General features: G+C 51.0%; 2 protein-coding genes across 2 annotated transcripts; both read left to right on the top strand.

Moving 5' to 3' along the window:
• Positions 1–2,376, top strand: CALHM1 (calcium homeostasis modulator 1). Its single transcript, XM_030951753.1, has 2 exons — positions 1–549; positions 1,909–2,376. The coding sequence occupies exons 1-2, from the start codon at positions 1–3 to the stop codon at positions 2,374–2,376; spliced, it is 1,017 nt and encodes a 338-aa protein (XP_030807613.1).
• Positions 2,377–5,434: 3,058 nt separating this feature from the next.
• CALHM2 (calcium homeostasis modulator family member 2) lies at positions 5,435–10,440 on the top strand. The gene is made up of 3 exons (XM_030951138.1): positions 5,435–5,677; positions 7,448–8,412; positions 8,495–10,440. The coding sequence occupies exons 2-3, from the start codon at positions 7,870–7,872 to the stop codon at positions 8,909–8,911; spliced, it is 960 nt and encodes a 319-aa protein (XP_030806998.1). The 5' UTR covers positions 5,435–5,677; positions 7,448–7,869; the 3' UTR covers positions 8,912–10,440.
• The last annotated feature ends 2,399 nt before the right edge of the window (positions 10,441–12,839 follow it).

Below are 12,839 nucleotides of genomic sequence, written 5' to 3'. Positions count from 1 at the left end.
ATGGACAAGTTTCGGATGATCTTCCAGTTCTTCCAGTCCAACCAGGAATCCTTCATGAATGGCATCTGTGGGATCATGGCCCTTGCCAGCACCCAGATGTACTCAGCCTTTGATTTCAACTGCCCCTGCCTGCCACAGTACAACCTGGCCTACGGGCTGGGCATCCTCCTGGTGCCCCCCTTCATCTTGTTCCTGCTGGGTTTTGTGCTGAACAACAACATCTCCATGCTGGCAGAGGAGTGGCGGCGGCCGCGGGGCCGGCGCGGGAAGGACGCGGCTGTGCTGCGCTACATGTGCTGCTCCATGGCACAGCGGGCCATGATCGCCCCCGTGGTCTGGCTGTCGGTGACACTGCTGGATGGCAAGTGCATCACCTGTGCCTTCTGCACCTCGGTGCCCCTGGAGAGCCTGGGCAATGCCAGCCACCCCCACCTCTCCCAGGGGGAGCTACAGCGGGTGCTCGCCCGGATCCCCTGCAAGGAGATCTACAACGGGCAGCAGCTCATCGCCAACGAAGTGGCCGTCAGGTACCTGCGCTGCATCTCACAGGTAAGAGGCACCATGGTGTGCTCTCACTGGTGGATCGGGTTTAGGCACTGCCAGCCTGAGCTCTTCCCTCAACAGAGTCTCCTTGTTGAAATCAAGCTGCAGCAGGAGAGACTGGTGATTTCACAGGGGTACAAGGTGTTCAGACTCAGCTCTGTGGGGTTATGCCTCCAGTGTGGTGCAGAGGCTGTAGCTGTAGGTCATCCTAATAACTGGCCACCTCTCCTGCCTGGGCAGCCCGGGGCTGCAGAGCAGTGACAGCCAAACCATCTGCATGTATTTATTCAGAGCAAGCTCAGAAGGGGCTGAGGTGGATCTTACTCAGTGGCTGGAAAGTTGTCACCCTCTCCAATAACCCATCAGTTGCTCTTGCTTCTTATTACAACATGTGCAAGCAACGGGCCGATAACCATCTATGCCACTTGTCTCTGCCGCTGCATGGGAGCAGCCAGGGTGTATTTATTAGTCATCCCAGGGAACCACAAAAGAAGATGTGCTGCTAACCACTTGTCCTGTGCTTAATTCCTCTCAAGCCCTCTGCTCCTGGCCATGCTGGAGACAGGATGGTCTGAAACACCTGTCACTCATGCACTCCCATTTATAAGCAGACCTTCTGCCTGACTTCCTTAGGGCAGACAGGAATGATTGTCCCCTTTAAGAGAAATGGAACCACTGGGACTTTTCCAAAGACACAAAGCAGATTTTCCTGGGCATACCCCAGCTGGAAAGCATTGGGAGCTGAAAAACAGGAGGTCCCAGATAGAACCTCCCCCCCAGGTGCTCTTTTAGGAGGCTGCATTTCCAGGAGGGTTGAACATCACGAGCTCTGCCAGTACAGCCTGGAGGCAGCCTGAGCTAAGACTGATGGTGAACAAGACAGACTGGTTCTGGCTCTGTCCTCATCCCACCCTTCCTGTCAGACCCCATTAACAGGGGAGGTTTCACTGCTGCCCACTCACAGTAAATGTTACTAAGTTCAGCTTGGAAAAAGAGCTAAGACAGCTGCATAAACCAGGGAGTATCTGGGGCAATACTGCAAGTCAGAGAACACAGGCTATCCTAGACCTAGGTGAGGCACCCTCATATCGGAGGCAGGACCAAGGGCTGGGCACAGGATTCAGCCCTGGTGTTATTCATGGTCAGTGCCTGCTGATGCTCTACAAGGTAAGAAGCAAGAGGTGCTGCCTATGTGGATGCACTGAACAAAAATTCAGTGCCAATGGTTCACAGGGCCTCCTTATCCAGTTTTGCAGCGTAAACACAGCCAAGTGTCAAACAGCCCAAAGTGGAGTCAGGCTTGTTTGCAAACCAGGGGGATTCTGCTGGGCATGTGACAGCTCTGGTTCCCCTTCATCCCTGCAGGCTCTGGGCTGGTGCTTTGTGCTGCTGATGACCACTCTGGCTTTCTTGGTGAGATCGCCTCGGCCCTGCTTCAGCCAGGCTGCCTTCCTGAAGAGCAGGTACTGGTCCCACTACATTGACATCGAGCGCAAGCTGTTCGATGAGACGTGTGCGGAGCATGCCAGGAGCTTTGCCAAGGTCTGCATCCAGCAGTTCTTTGAGGGCATGAGCACAGACCTGGAGGCTGCTCGCTGCCACCTGCCCAGGAAAGCCCCTGCTGATGCAGGGGAAGCTGCCGAGAAGCTCCTGGGCATCACTGACCAGGGCACCATGAACATGGCCCTGAAGAGCTGGCACAGATGCAAGCCCCCACTGCACCTCCACCCACCTGCCCCGCCCACTGGAAATGGCTGGGCAGGAGAAGGACAGCCCCCCACGCACCCCTCTGCGCCCGGAAAAGAGACAGCTGCCTACTACAGCTGGGTGTAAGGGCCACAGGGCTGGCCAGAGGCAGAACCATGTTTTTGTGACATGGGCTGCAGACAGAGCAGAAGACAGGGCACAGGCAAGGGCTGGTGCCACAGCAGCTGAAGGGGAACAGGCACCCAAAGGGCTCAATGTGATCCCATCTGCTCCCATCTGCTCTCACATCCAGTCCCACAGCATCAGTGATCCAGGTAATGAGTTGTGTGCCAGGAAGGATAATTTTGCAAGGCCATGATGGACGAGCCCCAGAGATGTTGAAGGGTGTAATGTGGCAGCCAGATGTGCTGTGCGTCCCACACCAAGGAGCACCAGCTTTGTGTTGTGGCAGTTGCCAAGACAGACACTACCAGATGTGCAAAACTTCCTCTCTTTCATGACGTGCTCAGCATGTGGGTTTAGGCAGTATTAAAAATCCCCTGGTGGGGAAACAAGCTGAGAGTGTCCCTTTCTCCTGCCAAGCTGTGAAACCCTAAAAGATCACATTACCCCTCCACACACTACATCCCCACAGACACACGGCTCCCAAGCCAAGAAAAGCCTTAAAATAAATTTGACCAAAGCAATGAGCTAGTGAAGAGACATCCCATATCACACTACATGTGACAGAAACAGCGTGGTTGGTGTTACAGGCACCATTAAATGAGAATTCCACAGAGATGCTCCTTGAGGGAAGTGTCCAGACAAGGAGAGCAGCAGGGAGTGAAGAGGGGGCCAGGCCAACACCCTGCCACAAATCTGCCTCAGGACAATTTGTTCTTACAATTTTTCCTGTATCTCTCCCTGACACCAACACTGTTGTTAAAAACCCACCTGGATGTTTGTTTAAGGAGCCAAATGAATAATTCAGGCTTACCATTCAAGCTCTGTGCTCAAACACCAGGATTTATAAAAGCTATTTACAAAAGCCATTGGTGTTTCTTTACTTGGATGCAATGAAAAGGACTGGAAGAGTCCCCAGGCAAAGCCTGAGGTGCTGAGGCTGTGTGACTTGAAGAGTTTTGCCAGTGCATGGCCACCAGCAGCAGCCAGCCCTGGCCCTCAGAGGAGAAGCTGGGAAGTCACGACACACATTACACAATACAAGGTGGCTGACCACTTCCACAGAAACAGAGGATGACAGGATGCAGGCCCTTGAGGTGACCATGGAAATCACAGCCCAGAAAAGTGTTTCCCAGCGGCCCTGATTTTATTACAAATATGCAGAAGGCAAACTCCATTTGAGGGATGAGTTTTAGCCCTGCCACGTCCCTTCCAATATGTTCATCCACTTGAAATTTCTGCTGCAGTGTTCTTGTTCAAACAACTTATTATGAGTAACTGAAGTGACTGTCGTTTGCATAAACCTTAATTATCAGTGCGTAACTCCACAGAGGCTTTGGGGAGAAGAGAACAAAGGACCAAAGTGATGAGGAAATTCTCCTGGCTGCTGTGAGATGAGAGCATTTTAGCAAGCTCATAGTCAAGGGCAGGCTGAATCTGGCCAACTCCCAAGAGAAAGGAGTATGACATAGCTTTGTCATTAATCTTCACACCCAAACTTTAATTAACGCACCTGCCCAGAAATTAATAGGCACAAAACCTGATTTACAAAGCAGAGGGGATTAGAAGATAAAGGTGGTTTCCATTCCTATCATTTGCAGTTTGGTGCTGTTTGTGGCTCACTGAGAAAGGCGTGCTCAGAGTCCCCCATGATGGTGAGCAGCACAGAGGGATGGCGGGCTCCATGGCACAGCCATTAAGGTATCAAAATAACTAGATGCATTTGCAATGAGAAACTCTTGGGCTTTTAACTAAGATTTTTAAGATTAGAGCTTTGCCCCCATGCAGCAAATTGAGCAGTTGCAGATTCCTCATAGATCAGGCAGGTTCTCCTCTCCATGCTGGAATCTGGGGACATTGCTCATGGCCTTTGGGAGGAGAGGCTTCCCAAGGAAGCCCAACACAGTCCCTGGGATTTCAGCCAGGCTGTGGTCCCAGTGCTGATCCCGCTTTGCTGCAGTGCTCTGAGCACGGAGCAAGCCCCAGGGCCCCCACGAAGCCAGCCGGGGAGCCAGCCCCAGGCGAGCAGCCAGGGTGTGGGAGTGCCGAGGGATGCACCGCACCCAAACAACTGGGAGCTGCAAAAACCCGCCCGGGGACCCCAGGTCTGGGGTAGGAAGGAAGACGGTCCAAAATTCCCATCGGCTGAACTGCCGGCGCTGGGCTGAGCCTACATTTGCTCCGGGAGGAGGGGAACGTGGGTGTTGCTGAGGATTTGCCTGTGCTGAAGACGTGCTCTGGGGAGGGCTGAGTTTAACCCCAGGGACAAGACGGCAAGGAGGGGGGGAAAGGAGGATGGGGGCCTCCGGCCTCTGCAACAGGCTGGGCAGGAGCTGGAACTGAGGGACAGACGGCGGAGAGGAGGGAGCAAAGAGAAAGCGAGGCGCTCTCGACTGCCTCGCAGGCATCGCTCAAGCAGGAGAAACAGTGAGCAGAAAAGTTGAGCCAGGCAGGAATGCACCGCACCCGCCAAAAATCAGGCTGTGCCCAGCCCTGCACACACGGCCCCCCGGCTCTGCTCAGCCCCCAGCCTGCTCTGTCCCATGTGGGGGGAAGCAGAAACTGGCACCCCACAGAACTTGTGATGCCCCAAAAACCCACCCAGGCAGGCACCTTCCCACTGGCTCAGCTGGCTCCTGTATGCTAAAACAGAAGTTTCTGTCTCTTCTCGTGGGACCATGGGCTTCTCCTGTGCTGTCCCTGCCTGCTTGGCATGGATCCATCAGCATCACAGCATCCTCTGGGGATGATAGGGGACTGCACCCAAGCCCCATCCTGGGGGATTCACCATTTCCCCTCTGCACCCCTGCAAGGCGCCTCATCGCTGCTGTTCTCCAGGCAAACTCCACTGCACATCTGCATCATGAGTCTGAGAAAGCACGATGTGCTTTTTCCAGTGACTCATTCTCTCAGCTTTTTCATTTCCTTTTTTTTTTTTTCTTAAAGGCACAACCTCAGCTGCACACAGAGCAGAAGCCAAGCGCTTGCTCTTTGCCCCACCCAAGCTCAGAGCTTGAGAACAACCTCCTCCCTCTTCCCAAAAGCCAACAGCAGAGAGCATGTTTCAAACTGAATAAGAAAGCCTTCGCAAATTGTTAAGGCTCTTTTCAAAAGCTTCCACTTCGCCCATCAGACCAGCCTTGGCTGCATCCCAACTCCTGCACAGCCCTCTGTGCTGCTGGAAACCCCCCACAACCAGAGCCTGAGCGAAAAAACACAGGAAGGGCTGAGAAGGCTCCAGAACTGGTTTCAACAACTTTTTCAAGTAAGTGACTTAATTTTTTCTTGCTTTCACATCTGTTTTGGGGAAAGAAACAGAGGCTCTTAAAAACTTACCTGCTGCAAACAACTTCTCCCCTCCTACCCAACCCTCTCTCCCAGATCGTAACTACCAAGTAGAGGAAGGGTAACCTCTAAACGGCAAATACTTCTCTTTGCCAACTCCCCAGATTTTTGCTTTGCCATTTGCCAGGCTCTGTCAGGAAGGTTACAGGGCCATATTTATCAGGGCTGCTTGTGGGTAACTAACAACAGATGCTTGAACTCGAGCAAGTTTGTGGGCTTGGCATCTGGCTGCAAACGTGGAGTTCCGGCAAGCATGGAGATGGAGGCCTGGCTCCCCATCACGTGGTGGCAGTTTTCGGCTGGTCTGTCTCCTTTGCAGAGGGAGTTTTGCATATGGAAAACTGGGAAGCTGCAGGAAGACATTAAGGGCTGTTTACATTTGAACTCAGCAATATCACAGCATGACTTTAGAGGGATTGCCAGGGATTAGACACAGCAAAGAACAGAGGAAAAATTTCTGCCCCTGTTCCCCACCAGTGCCCCATGGAGAAAGGGAGTAAACCAGGATGTGTTGAGGCAGCAGATGAACTGAGGCAGAGGAGTGATTTAAAGCACAGTCTAAGAGCAAGCCTTGTGCAAAAGACCATAAGGATTAAAGTATCTTTGTCTCTTCTGCCTGAATGTCCCTGAAGTCTTGTCCCTGCAGTTGGGGTGGCCCAGATAAGACTTTGGGGCAGGCCTGTGGGCCGTGGATCTCAGGTAGCCCCAGATGTGTGCTGGTACTTCCAGCACTGTGCAAGCTGCCAGAGACGGTTTGTTGGGTGCCCAGGTCCTTCCTGTCTCCAGCAAACCCTGGCGACAGCAGTTCCTCTGAGGCCAGAGGGTTTTGTCACGAGTGAGGTTCCCAGAGCTTGCAAGGTGCTTGAGGCTTCCTGAGGAAAAACCCTGTGGGGATGCAGCACTGATGGAAAGTCAGCTAAGAAATTAATTGAATCCAGTTTGCAGATGGGATGGGGGAATGGATGTCGCTGCAGGGAGTGTGGATACAATCCCCACTTATTTCCCTGCCCTTAAAAAATCAGGGAACACGCTTTTCCCTGCTTGGCCCCAGGTGCCTGCAGCCCTGTTGGAGGGGTGTAACACAGGCAAAGGGCACCAAAGAGCATCTCTGGCACTGAGGCTGCAGGTTGAGGGGCTCAGTCTCAGGGCAGCGATTAAGAAGCTGAGCTGGGACTGCAGGCCAGGACAGGAAGTACGATTTTGTCAATCAGCTGCAGGATGGGAGATCATCCTGCCACACCTAATCCTAGCAAAAGCTCATACGTCATTGCTGTCCCAGCTCTGTGAGCATTTGGTGTTTGTATCCTGGGATATCAGGCTAAGCTTTCCCAGAAAGCAACTTCTCTTGCTGGTATGAAGAGCCCCCAAGCATCCCTTCACCCTTCTCAGCAAAGGCTGCTCCTGCCTGGGCCTCCATGCCACATTTCTGTGCTCCCAAATCTGCTGGGATGTCTCACAGCACCCCTTGCTGCCTTCCTCACATACCTGTATCTATTCATAAGTGTTAACTCATCAGCTCTAAAGAGGGGGGCAAAAGCCACACAGAACACCTTCAAAGCAGCACAACCCCAGCACTCATGTGCCACATATGGCTGGGCTAGTGTGAGTCAGTTGCAGGGCTGGGGACGCATCCTAGTGCCAGTGCTCTGGTCCAGTTTTCCCAGTAACATGGTGTCCTCCTTCATTGCAGGTTTGGGTGATCATCAAGAGTTCGCCAGTGATGCTGACAATAATTGCCTCTATGAGAGGTGACTAAGACCAAACAGAAGGAAAGAGGACAAACGTGCAATTGAGAGGGACAGAAAGGGATGTCCTGTCTGTCATCTTTGCTGTAGTAAAGCTTTTGGAGGGCTTAGTGGGAAACTAAAATGGCTGAGGTTTCACATATTGCTTAGGATACCTTTTGAAGTATCCCTGGTATCAGCAACCAGTTCCAGAGGCTGGGACACCAGGTGGAAGGGGACATCAGTGAAGGTGTCTTGCTCCTGGAACAGCTCCTTGCACCTCAGCTAGCACCAGGCCATTTCATCCCCCACTGGAGTGTTCCTCAGTGCTGGGGGCTGAGCCAGCATAGCCCCCACTGCAGCACACACCTCTCAGCCCCCGGACGAGATGGCCGCCCTCATCGCTGAGAACTTCCGCTTCCTCTCCTTGTTCTTCAAGAGCAAAGACGTGATGATTTTCAATGGTTTGGTGGCCCTGGGCACAGTGGGGAGCGAGGAGCTCTTCTCAGTCGTCGCCTTCCACTGCCCCTGCTCCCCTGCCCGCAACTACATTTACGGGCTGGCTGCCATCGGTGTCCCGGCCCTGGCCCTCTTCCTCATTGGTGTCATCTGGAACAATCACACTTGGAACCTGGTGGCCGAGTGCCACAAGCGCGGCACCAAGAACTTCTCTGCTGCTGCCACCTTCCTCCTCTTTGGCTCCATCATGGGCCGAGCGTCCGTGGCACCCATCACTTGGTCGGTCATCTCGCTGCTGCGTGGGGAAGCTTACATCTGTGCCCTCAGCGAGTTTGTCAAGCCATCCTCCCTGGACAAGTTTCCAGTTGAGTACGGGGCTGAGGTGCTGGCCAAGATCCCCTGTAGAGACGTCCCGGCAAACCTCACCAAGTTCAGGGACGAGGTGACACGGCGCCTGAGATACGAGTCCCAGGTAGGCACAGCAGGGAGAAGCCACAGGGAGTAGGTAAGACCACCTTGCCGTGTCCTAACGCAGCCTCTCTCTTCTCTCCCAGCTCTTCGGCTGGCTGCTCATCGGCATTGTTGCGGTCCTGATTTTCCTCACCAAGTGCCTGAAGCACTGCTGCTCGCCGCTGAGCTACCGGCAGGAGGCCTACTGGGCCCAGTACCGCTCCAACGAGGACAAGCTCTTCCGACGCACGGCCGAGGTCCACTCCAGGATCCTGGCAGCCAAGAATGTGAAACAATTCTTTGGCTTTGTGGCACTGGACAAGGAGGAGAAGGAGCTGGTGCAGGAGTTCCCGGTGGAGGGCGTCCAGCCAAGCCCCCAGTGGAATGCCATCACAGGTGTCTACATCTACCGAGAGAACAAGGGCTTCCCGCTCTACAGCCGCCTCCACAAATGGGCCAAAGGGGTGGAAGGGAATGGGCCAACCCCAGAAGGCCACGAACTGCTGTTTTTAGCTTCCTAAGACAGAAGTACACCAGCAGCGCTTCTCCAGACTGCCTGGCAGGCCTTCAGTATCCGTGCTCAGCTGAGGGATGCACTGGGAACATTCCTCCAGGCAGGATTACTTCTATCAGCAGGTAAACAGGAATCAACAGCCTCAAGGCAGAGACTGATAAGCAATACCCTGAGCTGGGGAACCCCTCCCTTGAAGACAACAGTCTCACTGCTGCTCCCAGAGACACAGGGGAGCAAAGAGCAGATGCAGCCCTTACCTCCAGGCTGCCAGTGCAGCCCACTGCCTGGCGCACCAGCAGAAGCCTTGGGGAGCAAGAGATGGGTACATTTCTCACAGTGATTCCTGAAGTCCCACTTGTCTCCCCCACAGCAGGGTTAGCCCCAGCCATCCCATAACTATTTGTTTTATTGACATTGATATCTTATTACACACTTGTGTGATGCCTGTTACACAGGCAGGCCCCAGAGCATTTTACAGACTTTACAGCGCAGGTAAAAGAAGGAAGCTCTGTGTAAATTCCTGAGGCAAGGAGGATGCAATAGCATCTGGGAAGGAATGGGTCAGTAATAGCCATACACCAAATAACTGAGAGACTAAAGCAGGAGGAATCACTAATATTCCTGGTATTCAGAAAGGAACTCTGTAATTACCAAGTTGAAATTTGGGTAAGACACCAAACTCTCTTTGTTCTTACTAAAGTGGCTGGCAATCCCTAATGAGCCCAAATGGTCACCACCATGAGTTTATAAATCCAGAGGAGGCACCATCAGCAGAACAGCTTTGGGGCAAGGTAGCAAGATGGAGACTGAGAGGAATCAGTACCCACAGCACTGTCTGCATGTCATTGCATTTGTCATCCAACCATCAGATGAGAGTTCTTTGTTTGAGTTACAAGCTGCAGGACGACCTCAACCAGAATTAGCTTTACATAAATGTATGTATACACATACATATAGTGGATATACCATGTAACTGTAGTTAGTGTGTTGTATTAATGGAGCATCTTTCTCAGAGGGGAAGGGGATGAGAAAGCTGACAGGCCAAAGAGCACATTACATTCACCCATCTGCTGCTCTGGGACTGCAGCCCTGGAGCAACAAGGGGACAGCAGGAACAGAATGGGGGAGCAGCCCTCTCCCTGCACATCTACCACTGAATTTTCTAAAACTCTTTCCACTGCCTTAATTGGCCCCTGGAGCATGTCTCTTTTATGGACTTGGCCATACTCTGGGAAAGCAAAACCAGAAAGGTGTAAAATTACTACCCTTACCATGACACTGTGTGACTATGGCTTCAAGGCAGCTCCTCTGGCTTCAAGGCTGCTCCGTTTCTCTCAGGGCTCAATCCTGTGTACACTGTTTAAAGAGCTGGCATGACAGAGAAGTTTGGCTTTCCTACTTGAACTGTTTTGTTATAGATACAACTTCCTTTTACACTGTGCCATTTACCAAAAAGCCTTAAGTTGTTCAAAAAATAGCCCAAACCCACAAAACTCAGAGGGGCTTACACACAAGGAGATTTTAAATAAATTATTAAATGAGAGTTATTTTTCATTGACTTCTGAGTTTCTTCAGGGGGGTATAAAAGGCATAATTTAACATTCTCTTTGAACTCAAGGACTGGGAACTTATTTTTTCTCTCTATTAAAGATTCAGATCCTCTCCTATCCAGATCATTCTAGAATGTTTCAGAGCATTACCACATATTACAAGTTAGTAACATGGCTTTTTAGTTACTCTTGCAGTAAGTAGCACAAATCTTGTATATCAGGATACACAATTGCAGCAAAGGAGAGAAAATTATTTAAAAAGCTTTTGACAAGTATGGTGTCTTGCAAGAAAGAGCTGCAGGCTACTCCCTCACGTAAAGAGGCCGGAACACCGCTTAATGGGCAAGGCATCCCAGGATCCCTGTTCAGCCTCTCCACAGATTTGCTTTGCATTTGTGGGAAGGCTTGGCTCTCAGCTTCATCATCAACTGATCCACTGAAATAATCAGATGGAAGTTAAATTAAATTGCATTAACTTGAGATGAAAGGGAGTTCATTTGCATTTCTTCTTGCTGGCCCTCGAGTGCGAACATGCAGATGCGCACGCCACCCCCACACAGCCAGCAGACACGAGGTAACTTGCTGAAACAAAGCAGAGTTCCTCTTTCTTCCTTTATTTCCCTGGCCTTCCTCCCTGATAGTCCTAATTATTCCTTTGAACCACCTCCACTCTGGTTCCTTCTCTTCCCCTTCCCTCCTTTGAAGGAAAGGGGCAAGACACATAATGCTTGAGAATGGATTTTTATCCTAAAAATAAACCATGAGCACAAACCATCTTTTGTTTTGGTTGCATCCCTTCTCTCCTGTATTAAATCCACTCTCTTTCTGGCTGGGATGGACTAGGGGCTTGTCCAGCTTGCCTGTTTTCCCTCCTCCTTGCTGGAGAGGCATACTTGAGTGGACAGGTGTCAGTGAGGAGTGGAATAAGACATTACACTCAGAAATTTGTTTGCAATTGCAGAGATTTGGTTTTTCTCCTCTCTGCCACCCTGAGCATGGTCTCCACTGAGACAGTCCTAGGTTTGTGCCACTCCTGGCACATCAGCACCCTCAGGAATATATATCCCTGCTGCTCCTGTCACCCGGTGTCCCCCAGTGACAATGCTGAGCTGAGGAACATTAACCTAGATGCTTTTACACACAAGCACAAGCAGCTAGGTTAGACTTTCCACTGAAATGCCTAGAGTGAAATCTTCCTGGCATGCTGGATCACACAAGCTGTGAGCTCACATCCCCTGCTGTTCCTCCAAAGACCAACAATAATGCCATCACAGAACAGCCCCACAGGTCACAGCTCCCAACAGCAAGATGGGTTCAAACCAGGCTCCTCCAGTACAGAGAATTACACACAGGTCTTTCACCTCTCCTGCCTACTACAGACACTAGCCCAGTAATAGCCCCAGTAGTGAAGAAGAAACAATACCTCAGAGGGATCTTGGTTTCTATTGCAACGCTTATTTACATGTTCTGTTATGCAACTAATTAAACCAAAAGAAAGAGCCACCATCACTGAAGCTGTGTTCTTTAAAAAAGGCAGCAGTTGCTACTGGATGTTGTAATCAGCCTCCTCCACTACAAGATCATTAAGCAAAATCTGAGTACAACACCCTGCTCTCCCTGGGGGCAAGAAGTGAAATAACTTGTTTCTGGATCCCAAAGGACTTGGGAATTAAATAGATGCTGAATCATCCAGCCTTGCCAGCACTGGGCATTCACAGAGGCAGAAGAGCTGGGTCCTGCAAAGCTCTGGTTTTGAGTTTAGAGCACTTACAATGAGTAGCTTGGTATTTCAAAGCTAGGGTCTACACTGGGTAATCACATCTGTTTGAATACCCTGTTTTCCCCTTGCCTCGAGTTCTTCCTCTGTAAAACGTGGCTGATCATATCCACATCTCAGTGGAAAGTTAGAGGAATACAGAACTGTAAGGATAAGGACCATAAGGCGTTGACATCAGTGACAGCTTTTTCAAGCACCCAAAACACCTGGCCCTTCCCAAGCAGGTTACATTGGGATGGTTTTTTTCAGCACAGAAAAAACACTTTTTTCTTTGACTTCAGTGATTTCTCTTAAGAGAAAATGACTACTGAAAATCACTATTGTTTCTGTCATCAATCCCTAGCAACTTGTTACAACAAATGGTTGCCCAGAGAGGTTGCGAAGTCTCCATTCTTGGGGAAATCAAAACCAAACTGGGATTGAACCTGAGCAACCTCCTCTTGCTGACCCGATTTGAGCAGGAGCTTGAAGATCATCATCAAGAGGTTCCTTCCAGCTTCAGCTATGCCACCATCCAGTGTTGCTCTGCCAATTTCTAGACCACAAAGGCACCTGAGATAAATCTTTTGAAGTGTTAATTCATCCAAAAGACAAGAATCTTCTCTGCC

The sequence above is a fragment of the Camarhynchus parvulus genome, chromosome 6 (genome assembly GCF_901933205.1).
Source record: "Camarhynchus parvulus chromosome 6, STF_HiC, whole genome shotgun sequence".
In the NCBI taxonomy this organism is placed as follows: domain Eukaryota; kingdom Metazoa; phylum Chordata; class Aves; order Passeriformes; family Thraupidae; genus Camarhynchus; species Camarhynchus parvulus.
This window is presented reverse-complemented; position numbering and strand designations above follow the sequence as displayed.